The sequence below is a fragment of the Argopecten irradians genome, chromosome 4 (assembly GCF_041381155.1).
Source record: "Argopecten irradians isolate NY chromosome 4, Ai_NY, whole genome shotgun sequence".
Lineage (NCBI taxonomy): Eukaryota > Metazoa > Mollusca > Bivalvia > Pectinida > Pectinidae > Argopecten > Argopecten irradians.
The window spans coordinates 17,224,709-17,237,508 of NC_091137.1; the positions used below are offsets into that span (position 1 = coordinate 17,224,709).

A 12,800-nucleotide genomic window follows, 5' to 3' on the forward strand; every position below is an offset into this window, starting at 1 on the left:
CAATGGGTAATGCAATGACTATTTATGTTTACTGTAAATTGATTAGGCAATGGGTAATGCAATGACTATTTATGTTTACTGTAATCTGGATTAGGCAATGGGTAATGCAATGACTATTTATGTTTACTGTAAATTGATTAGGCAATGGGTAATGCAATGACTATTTATGTTTACTGTAAATTGATTAGGCAATGGGTAATGCAATGACTATTTATGTTTACTGTAATCTGGATTAGGCAATGGGTAATGCAATGACTATTTATGTTTACTGTAATCTGGATTAGGCAATGGTAATGCAATGACTATTTATGTTTACTGTAATCTGGATTAGGCAATGGGTAATGCAATGACTATTTATGTTTACTGTAATCTGGATTAGGCAATGGGTAATGCAATGACTATTTATGTTTACTGTAAATTGATTAGGCAATGGGTAATGCAATGACTATTTATGTTTACTGTAATCTGGATTAGGCAATGGGTAATGCAATGACTATTTATGTTTACTGTAATCTGGATTAGGCAATGGGTAATGCAATGACTATTTATGTTTACTGTAATCTGGATTAGGCAATGGGTAATGCAATGACTATTTATGTTTACTGTAATCTGATTAGGCAATGGGTAATGCAATAATCTGGATTAGGCAATGGATAATGCAATGAATATTTATGTTTACTGTAATCTGGATTAGGCAATGGGTAATGCAATGACTATTTATGTTTACTGTAATCTGATTCACTTTGTACACATAAGACGATGCTTAGTCTTTTTGCTTGGAACATTGTATGTATTATGATAATCATCAACTCATCAAAACCATATGACGATTTAATGGTGGAATGCAATCTCTTTTCCTCAAGGTAACGCTTTACAACGAAAAAGTCAACTAAATTAATTAACGATCATAAGACTTATCGAATTACTCAAAAGCCATTGGACTCTTACCTACAATATATTAGCGTACCATGCAAAATATCATTATCAACATTGTATGATTATTTTAAATGTACTAATTGACCAATCTAAAATTTATTATAGCATATGTGTACCAATTCGTGCTCACAATATACATATGTAACAACGAATAACATAAGTCTAATGGCCAATACAGCTTACCTTTATCACCAAAATATTCTGATAAATCCTGAATAGTTCTGAACATATCTAGGTATTCAACAACTTTGATGTAAATGTTGATAGAGTTATGCTAATGTAGACTTTTGTTATTGATTATTTCGACGCTTTTTCAATGTTTGTCCCTTCAAATACTTAATAATATTGAGTAGTGACCAACATCTGAATTTTTAAATTGTAATTCATTGTTGAATATTGAAAGTGTGCACAAATATGGCAGCTGGATTGTAAAATTATTATGTAAGCATCCTATACACGTATATTCGAATGGAGGATCATTACTTTCCTTAACTTGACCCCGAACTTCAACTTTCGGTGACCTAAAAGTGACGTCACATTCCCATTTTTACCATATCGAAAAACTCGTATGATGGTGTTGTCTTTTTCTTAGCTCACGTCAAAGGTATGCATTATTGCATTGTAAAGTAGTTCTTAAATGGGTAATTAATGTTTTGTTGAGTATTTCTAGATTGTTTCAGTGATATTACACACAAAATTACATGAACTGTTCGGTTTAATGAATGAATCTTTTTTTGCGCATCAAAACGTTTCACCGGGGTACTAGCCGCATATTCTCTCTATATATGTGACATAACAACGGTCATTTTCTGTTATTCTTTGAAGATTAAAGGGCCACTACCTTTCCGAAACGGCTTTTAATTTTTGAAATAGGAATGTAAAACGAGATCAATAATTTTGTAGAGTCGCGGGATTTATTAACTATACGTTTACTAACACACTTATCATCACCTTCAGAACTGTTTAATTAGAATAATTAAAATGTTAATTTTCATAACGCGGGTCGTTTTATGTTGCCGCGCGGTAGTTGACTATCACTGCGCTAGACGGCAAAACAGCGAAATGAATCTCCACTGTTATCGTACGTTAGACAGGAAATCTTGCATATGGTTGGTGCTGTAACCTAATCTTAAGCCATCAATATATATTTTCTTTTGTTATTAATGTTTTTAAGAAACCTTTAAATTTTGCTCCGGAAAGGTAGTGGGCCTTTAAGCCTTTACTTCATATATGGTTCAGGACAACGAGTGTCTAGGCGTTATATAGGTGTACATGTCCTGATTGTCATTGTCCTCGTCTTGGTCAGAACCATCGTCCCCCATATATACATATTCTTCATCTTCCAACGCGTCTGTCCGTTTCGCCTTTGGAAGCGAAGTCCCCATATCGAGATACGACTTTTGAGTATCTGTACCATTGCTATCAGTCACCTTATAGTCAAATGTTGGATGTGCGTATATATCATCGGTGGCTGTCTCCCTTTCTACGTCATCAGAAGTGTTTGTCTCTCTTTGTACGTCATCAGTTTGGTTGGACGTCTGTTCAAAATCTTCATAATTGTGGTCATGATCGCCTTGGTGATGTGGCTTATTGCGATATGATGAATCATAGGATTGATTGAAGACAGTTTGTTGACTAATACCAGAATCTTTAAAGCACAACATTTTCCTGAAAGGAATTAAAAACATGTTGTTTACTACATATTTTTCCTTATTGGAATTCTTTATAGAAATGATAAGTAAAACCAACAACATCTTTTAAAGCAAGCGAAATCCAACTTAGTGAATTAATCAAAATTTAACGCAGGTTAACATTTGGTGGCAGTAAATGCATTCCGTGAACACCTACGAATTGTGGCATTTTGTATAATCAAACGACGTTTTGATAAAATGTTACATTTATTACATATAATTTTTTTAAACGTCATATCTACTTGCCCTTTCATTATTAATCTAATTGATACTAGATACCCCAATCAATATAAACTCATCGTTATGGGGGCAAATATTGTCACGGTTATGAGGTTCTAATTGCTGACGAACTACATTAACGGTTAAACACCAATTATTGTTCAAATGATGGGTATCATTTATGCTTTGTCGGCGATGGAGAATCTTTAAGGTTAATGAGATAATTACTTTCTATGGAAGACAAGTGCCCCGGCCAGCGCACTGACAGTGAGAACAAAACAAAGCACAATTGCAGCAACAGCACCTAAAATATCAAATTAAACATATCAAAACTGAATTAAAAGATGAGTATATATAACCAGTCTGTAACACGTGCCTTTAATTCGAATTTGTGAATCTCGCGAATACAAAACACCGATGGTAAAATCGACGAATCATAAACCATAAATTTTGAAGACCCGGTAAGTATGTAAAATGACCGTGGTTACCAATAATTCATTAACATTTTGCATGTAAAATGAAAACCAATCGAGCGTATTATGAATGATATAAATGCTAAATACTAAATGTAGACAAAGGCATATATCAGGATTAACCTTACCTGAACTTATTGAAGAATCTTTTAATGCTTCAGATGAAAATGAAGGCAAAGTTGTGTTGTTATCCACGGTCTTTTGGTAAACAAAATAAAATATGATACATTAAATATGGGTATTACAAAGATGTAATTTGAATTATAGTTTTCCATCAATGATATAAATATGGTTATTAAAATTTGTATCTAACAGTAATGTATAAAGCATTTTATCTTTATAAAACATATAATTACAAATATTTAATATGAATTATGGTTTTCCATCAGTGATATAAATGAGGTTATTAAAATATATTAACAGTAATAGATGAAGCATTTTATCTTAATAAAACACATTTATCACTGTTAATCATTTGTTTGACAGATTTTAAATGGATTCTGACACTGATGAAAGGAATCTTAATTTAAAGAACGTATTGAACTTTAGATGAAAAATCATAACTTCAAACTGACCGAATCATTCAGGAACAGCGTATTATATTACGTTGAAAACGTGCGTTCGTCGGTACTCACAGAATTGGCTGTAGTATATTTTGTGGGAGTAAGTATTTTATTTGGAATTGAGGCTCCTGTAGTTATGTCTGGTTGTTGTGTGACTGTTCCTGTGTGTATAAAATATGAAGGCACAAGGAATTATTTAGAACAACAATGTTTCATATTTATATGTGTCGGCCTAGGTACAACTCATTTTTTAAACAGTGGCTATCTAATTAATATAGATTATAATATTGTTCTCAGTCAGGGAAACCATTGCACAAATCTATAATTTTGATATTTTACGGCGTTATTGATATATGTATATGTTTATGTTCTCGTACTTCATTAATAAGTAATAGAATGATAATTCATAACAACTGTCCAATATAATCCAGAATTAGTCATTAAAACATCACAACCAAACATATTTTCGTGTAACGCTTAACCTAATCAAAGCCTTGTCAATCATCATGATGAGTTGCAGTTCACATGTAAATCAGGATTTTGAGTGATTTTTTAAGAATTTAAGAATTTCGTGATCTTATTTATGTAATCGACCTGTTAACTACTATTTTCATTTTGACTATAAACATAACCTAAACACTTCGAAAGCCATTATTTTCTTTACGCTGCATTTTAGATATACTTAACAATGACTAGTTATTCTATCTATAATCCCTTACTATATATAGACGTATACTTACCACTTGAAAGTTTACATATGTAGGGCCTTCGCTCTGTCTCACACCCGACTATGTGATGCAACAGTGATGTTGTATTGTCAATAGCTGTGTTAATGTGAATCAAGGAACACCCAGCAATCCGTAAACTCGGCATTAGGGGGCCAGGAAAATAGATATTGTCTGGAATATGAATATTTATAAATCAAGTATGGCACATGATGCTATTCAGTTAAATTCAATTTGTAAACCAATGTATTCTCACATGATACTGAATTTGCTAGTATTTTACAGGTAAGTAAAATTGTGAATAAGATCGTCATATAAAAGTGTTTTAAAAGCATAGGTAAGCTGAACCAAAAACAGAACTATATACGACTCTCAACCTTTTGATTAGGTAGCAGACTGCAAAAATGGGTTACAACATTAGTGGCCAAAAGAAAACACGATATCGTCTTATCGACTAAATGTCTTTGACCATCACAATGAATATATCACATTACTGCCTAGGCTTTGGTTGATTGATACTTACTTATTCTTTATAGATATTGTTTATATTACAATCATTCAATTTTGCTTGTTACGAGCATTTTCATTGGCTTTAAAATGTACTTTATCAGCCCATAAAGGAAAAAATGGCGTCGCCGTTTGTAACGTTGCTTCTGATTGGCTGAGATGACGGCGTAATGATTTCAAAGACAAAAGAGTCCCAAAATGAATTTTGAATATTGAAGAAATTATCTTTAGTAAATTGAATTACAAGGATTAATTTGAATATATTTTTGTTATGGAGATATAACACAAAATTCTGAGTGTACGCTCATCATAAACCGCTTCGTGGTTTATTTAGAGTACACTCAGATTTTTGTGTTATATCTCCATAATATAAAAAATCTATTCAAATTAATAAATAATATGAATATTTATAAATCAAGTATGGCACATGATGCTATTCAGTTAAATTCAATTTGTAAACCAATGTATTCTCACATGATACTGAATTTGCTAGTATTTTACAGGTAAGTAAAATTGTGAATAAGATCGTCATATAAAAGTGTTTTAAAAGCATAGGTAAGCTGAACCAAAAATAGAACTATATACGACTCTCAACCTTTTGATTAGGTAGCAGACTGCAAAAATGGGTTACAACATTAGTGGCCAAAAGAAAACACGATATCGTCTTATCGACTAAATGTCTTTGACCATCACAATGAATATATCACATTACTGCCTAGGCTTTGGTTGATTGATACTTACTTATTCTTTATAGATATTGTTTATATTACAATCATTCAATTTTGCTTGTTACGAGCATTTTCATTGGCTTTAAAATGTACTTTATCAGCCCATAAAGGAAAAAATGGCGTCGCCGTTTGTAACGTTGCTTCTGATTTGCTGAGATGACGGCGTAATGATTTCAAAGACAAAAGAGTCCCAAAATGAATTTTGAATATTGAAGAAATTATCTTTAGTAAATTGAATTACAAGGATTAATTTGAATATATTTTTGTTATGGAGATATAACACAAAATTCTGAGTGTACGCTCATCATAAACCGCTTCGTGGTTTATTTAGAGCACACTCAGATTTTTGTGTTATATCTCCATAATATAAAAAATCTATTCAAATTAATACTTAAATATATCATTTATCATTTTAAACAACAGGTAATGAAAAAGGCCCAATCGATCTGTCTATCAATTGAGTTGTAAGTATTTCGACGTCATAATATGTTTTTCCAATATTCAATATGTTTCTTATCATATATGTATCTGTTATGGTAATCAATAGGGAAATATATTATTTATTAAATATCTTTAATTGGAATTTTTCTTTTTTGTTATTGCCCTGTGAGTTGTCTTTGAACTATCTACTTTACATAGATCCGTTTATTTTCTACCGTGATGATTTATTCCAGATAACTTGAACTATAATGTCATAATAACAATGACCTGTATGTTGTGCCACTCCCCGGAACTGTCCTGTCCAGAATCTCTGTCCCTGATTGCTATGCCATGAGTGACACATTTGCGTATTGTTGGACACTAAGTAAGCTCTATGCCTTGATATACAAGCCTGTAGTGCCGATCTCCAGTCGGACGGATTACTCAGTTCCTCGCCATTACTACCTGATATAAAACTCAAATGTAAAAAAACCTCATCTGTATTATCAAGATTTGTAAATGCTTCCGACCACTTAATCCAAGAGAGGCAATGATACTGTAGATATAGATTGTTTTGCGTGCGGGGGAACAAACTAAATAGGAATGTTTATTTACAATCAAACTTTCGCGATTGAGCGTTCTTCACTAATGAGAGTAAATTTACCACTCGCGCTAATCTCTAAGTTAACAGTAATAGAAAAACTAAATATAAACAAATGGATATTCCTAAACAAAATTCTTATAAATACAACACGGACAAACGAAGAGCAGTCCGATTCATACAGAGTTAGCACTTACATACACAACGGACTGACAAAGAGCAGTTCGATCCATAAAAAGATAGTACTTACATACACCACGGACTGGCGACGAGCAGTCCGATCAATACAAAGATAGTACTTACATCGACCACGGACTGGCGACGAGCAGTCCGATTAATACAAAGTTAGTACTTACATAGACCACGGACTGACAGAGCAGTCCGATAAACAACAGATATACAAGTACTACAAAGACCACGACTGGCGACGATCGAATAACAAAGTTAGTACTTACAAAGACCACGCACTGGCGACGAGCAGTCCGATCAAATACAAAGATAGTACTTTACACGACCACGGACTGGCGACGAGCAGTCCGATAAAACAAAGTTAGTACTTACATAGACCACGGACTGACGACGAGCAGTCCGATCAATACAAAGTTAGTACTTACATAGACCACGGACTGGCGACGAGCAGTCCGATCAATACAAAGTTAGTACTTACATAGACCACGGACTGGCGACGAGCAGTCCGATCAATACAAAGTTAGTACTTACATAGACCACGGACTGGCGACGAGCAGTCCGATCAATACAAAGTTAGTACTTACATAGACCACGGACTGGCGACGAGCAGTCCGATCAATACAAAGTTAGTACTTACATAGACCACGGACTGGCGACGAGCAGTCCGATTAATACAAAGTTAGCACTTACATAGACCACGGGCTGGCGACGAGCAGTCCGATCAATACAAAGTTAGTACTTACATAGACCACGGACTGGCGACGAGCAGTCCGATCAATACAAAGTTAGTACTTACATAGACCACGGACTGGCGACGAGCAGTCCGATCAATACAAAGTTAGTACTTACATAGACCACGGACTGGCGACGAGCAGTCCGATCAATACAAAGATAGTACTTACATAGACCACGGACTGGCGACGAGCAGTCCGATCAATACAAAGTTAGTACTTAATACAAAGATAGTACTTACATAGACCACGGACTTACGACGTGCAGTCCGATCAATACAAAGTTAGTACTTACATAGACCACGGGCAGACAAAGAGCAGTTAGATCCATAAAGAGCTAATCTATTTCCGCTTCTACACGAGCCTGTTATACAGTGTTGAGAGATGTCTGTCGTGTCCTGACTAAACATCACTGCAAAATTTGATGTATAGAAAAAATCATTATCAAAATATTACATTATCAATGTATATTTAAGCATTGATGTCACTTTTTTTTTTAATTTTATCGGGGTATGAAAAAAATTGTTTGCAAACTGTGTGAATCCGAAGTTTGCAAACAATTTTTTTTCATAACCCGATAAAATTAAAAAATAGTGACATCAATACTTATAATCATTTTTATACTCTATTTTATAAAATGAAGTATGTTTAAATGTAACATTATTGTGGTTTTTCAAGGGACTCTTTTTTTCCGAATCAATACGCAACGTCGATGTCTCTATTGTGACGTCACGATAACGTCGGTGTTTCGCGCCATTCTTGGATTTTTTTCATAGTGGTATGTAATAAAAATATTGGCCAATCAAAAAGCCAGATTTGGTATGAAAACAAAGAAAGATTAATTATTTACTTGTAAAGCACAGGAATGGATATGAAAGAAACATGCAAAAATATTAAATCTTAGGAACACTAGCTATATACAGTTGTGCTGCATACTTATTCGTCACTCTTGATTTTTCTCGATGTATTCTTTTTTTATTTTTTTTCCTCGAATGTTTTAAGAACTCATTTATTGATACATTCACACCGAATTGTTTACACTTTCAACTCATAATATTTGCAAAATTTCCCAATGTTCCATTATCAAAATATCATTATTTTGTGCACCGCTCAAACTTTGTGACGTCATTTCCTTATTTGTTCATACCAAAATGGTAACGAAAATGTCTTGCTTCCTAATTATACACTGTTTTCTCAAATCATCCGTATAGTATAACTGTACCTTTGGGTTACGAGTTTGAAACTAACGACAGTTTTTGTCGGACAAACTTGTTTACCTCTGGTATATAGACTCCAGTAGTTCAGTGATGTACTTCCACATGGCTCAGACAGTGAGGATCCATCACATTGTAAACTACATCCTACATTTGCAGATCTGGTCAACTTATCTCTTGGTCCAATACATGCACAACGTTTACCCTGAACAAAACATCAAATATATATATAATAAAAATGCATGTTGGTATTTATGTCACGCAATAACAATACTGAAAATAACAATTTATTTATTCGTTCTTCTTCCGTTTGATAGCATTCATTCATTCATTCATTCATTCATTCATTCATTCATTCATTCATTCATTCAGTCAGTCAGTCAGTCCAATGAATTTTGTTTCATTTTATTATTTCTTTTTATCTTTTCATTCTTGAAAATAACTTACCTGTAAAGCGAAGAACTTATTGCTGTATGCAGAACAATGGATTGCACAGGCAGCCGCTGATGTGTTGACTAGAAACATCAGTGATCTGTTGGGGTTTGGTTGTGGCATATAACTGTAACAACCTGGGACATATTGAATGTACATTAGAAAGTGACAAGTACTCATATATATATAACGTGGTGTTTTAATTTCCAGATACATACAGACATTATTAAATACAAATAAAAGAAACAATCGGCTTACCGACTAGATTTATCCATGGCGAGAGAAACTGAAATGAACCTGTCCAAACAGTTATATTCAAAGGATAGTTCCATTTTTGAAATGCGGTGTTGAGATCGTCGTTGTATGCCGCTAAAGTGCCATTATTCCTCTGACAATAAGAATACGCATCTCGTAAAGATGAAGGATGTTCTATATAATGAAAGGTGGAGCTGGCAGTCGATACTGGAAATAAATCATCGATCAAAGAGGTTGAAAACATAAAATTCACATATTACAACGCCACTTCTTTTTCTAATAATGGCTACTACGAAACTAGTAGAAAACAATAATAAAAACATAAGAAAAAAATAACACGAATAATGAAATATGAAAGTAAAATCGTATTCTAAGGGAACAATTATTAGATAAGTAACAAATATTTACAAAATTCGAATTAGCCAGAATCAGCCAGTGTAGTCTGGAGTATAATGAGTTTCTGTTTTAATTAACGATATGGCCATATAAAACTAGATTATAGTTGGGTGAAATGGTAATATCACAAAACTAGGTCAGATCAAGGTCAAATTTCATTATAAAAATTAGGTCAAATCAAGGTCAAATGGCAATATCACAAACTAGATTAGATCAAGGTCAAATGATAATATCACAAAACTAGGTAAGATTAGGGTCGAATGTTAATATTACAAAACTAAGTCTGATCAGAATCATATGATAATATCACAAAACAATGTCAAATAAAGTCAACTGACAATACTACAAAACTAAGTCAAATCAGGGTCAAATAATTAAAAAAAAACATGGCAATTTCACAAAACTAGGTCAGAAAAGGAACAAATTGTAATATCACAAAACAAGGCCAGATTCGGGTGAAATTGCAATATTTGAACAGCGTGAAATGACAATTTTTTTATAAAACTTAGGTCAAATTAGGTCGAATAGCAATATCACAAAATTAGGTCCAATATTTACAAAATTGAAATTAGCACAGATACGCACAGAGCATTTTCTGTGTTAATCAACGATAGGACCATACAAAACTAGGTCAGATGAGGTCAAATGACAATATCACAATCTAGGTCAGAGCAGTTCAAATGACAATATCACAAAACTAGGTCAGATCAGTTCAAGTGGCAATATCACAAAACTTGGTCAGATCAGAGTTAAGTGACAATATCACAAAACTAGGTCAGATCAGTTTAAATGGCAATATCACAAAACTGGGTCAAATCAGGTTAAATGACAATATCACAAAACTAGGTCAGATCAGGTTAAATGACAATATCACAAAACTAGGTCAGATCAGGTTAAATGACAATATAACAAAACTAGGTCAGATCAGGTTAAATGACAATATCACAAAACTAGGTCAGATCAGGTTAAATGACAATATAACAAAACGGGTCAAATGTCAGGTTAAATGACAATATCACAAAACTAGGTCAGATTAGGTTAAATGACAATATAACAAAACTGGGTCAAATCAGGTTAAATGACAATATCACAAAACTAAGTCAAATGTTGGTCAAGTGACAATATCACACAAGCAGCCACAAAGGAACTAAATGTAATTTAACACAAGACTGGTGGAAACTGCTATGCTGTAGAAACCAAAACCTTAACAATGAGAGTCATTGATGTAGTATGAATTTACGAACATACTCTGACCTTAGACAGATAATAAAACCATGTAGTTCAGGGGGGTATGCATGTCCTTCATTGACAATAATCGTAATACTATTCAGGCTCAAAAGATATAAAATACATAGATTATTGAAAACTAACATTTATAAATAATGCTCTGCAACATTTACCTGCACATACGATGACATATATAACACACTGATTAATAATATGAGTGTTTACATTCACTATCCATTGTTCATCATATCTAAACAGCTGATATACACACACCACTATCCACTTTGAACTACCAGGTATTCATTGAATCTGTTATGAAGACCTACATATTTGACCATGATCATCATCCAGCAATGGAATTAAAAATATACATGTATATGATTCTTAATGTTAACATTTTCATAGACAAAACAATGAAATCGTAAAGAACAAACGTTCCAGTTATAGTTTCAGCTTTATCAATGAAAAATGCCATTGACCGAAACTGAATCCCTAATAATAAGAGTATGACAATAACCCGAGAACTGATATAAGATATGTTAATAGTGAAGAACTATACGTTATCGAATAAATGAATTATCATATTATACTTTACCTAGAAGAATACTCGTCAACGTTCTGAGGTATTTATCCAAAAGCATTGTCCAGATTCGCTAATATTGAATCACTACTGTACATATACAAAAGAGAAAGTACAGAAAAGTTTGGGTACAGGGAGTTATCGTCGAATGTTTTATCTCGTTGTATATAAGATTATTAAGTGATTGTTATTATACAGTGTACAGATATGTTAATATATAGATTGCGAGCGTGGATCTTTGACCGTTAATGTAAACAACCTGATAACGAGAATAATTCATATTCACACAATGGAAAATCATTTGTTTGGAACACATTAAAGGTTATAGGTATCAACGTTTCCAAGTTTTTTTTCTTTGATCAGAAATATCCTTATATAGCATTAAATTCTCAGTGCCGGTAAACATATAGAATTAAAAAAAGGGTAGAAACACATTGATAGTTTAGCATTAGCGCTTTCATCATGTTCTTCAGATGCTTAACAACATTAGATGACGTCGTGACAGTATAATTATTGTATATGGTGACGTCATATTAAGGGAGGCAATTATACATATAACAATTGATTTATATAATTGTAATAAACGATTCAGTTTCAGAGTTCTAATAAATTGTTTTTCTTGTTCTTTTCTTAGGATAGTATTATAATTTAACACGTAATAGAACGGAAATATAGTAAACCTTTTCTTTCCGCAAATGTCCAAATGTTCACTTAAATTTATTTTCCTGTATTCCGGTACATTAATATGTTGTTTGTGTACACAGACACGACCCTCAGTGTATTACTGGTCTCTCGAATGTAAAATTCCTGACATCCGGGACATGTAATTACATAATTAAAAAATAATGCAAATGAAGCTTATTTTTTCAGCGCATCTATCATATATGATGCACAACAGCTTTATGACTAACAC

At 33.1% G+C, this 12,800-nt stretch overlaps 1 protein-coding gene across 1 annotated transcript; it reads right to left on the reverse strand.

Moving 5' to 3' along the window:
* Positions 1 to 1,638: 1,638 nt before the first annotated feature.
* On the reverse strand, positions 1,639 to 9,979 carry LOC138320800 (uncharacterized). Its single transcript, XM_069264017.1, has 10 exons — positions 9,688 to 9,979; positions 9,445 to 9,566; positions 9,061 to 9,202; positions 8,079 to 8,195; positions 6,551 to 6,727; positions 4,623 to 4,781; positions 3,955 to 4,043; positions 3,448 to 3,517; positions 3,075 to 3,150; positions 1,639 to 2,604 (listed from the first exon to the last, which is right to left on the reverse strand). The coding sequence occupies exons 1-10, from the start codon at positions 9,926 to 9,928 to the stop codon at positions 2,172 to 2,174; spliced, it is 1,626 nt and encodes a 541-aa protein (XP_069120118.1). The 5' UTR covers positions 9,929 to 9,979; the 3' UTR covers positions 1,639 to 2,171.
* Positions 9,980 to 12,800: the final 2,821 nt, after the last annotated feature.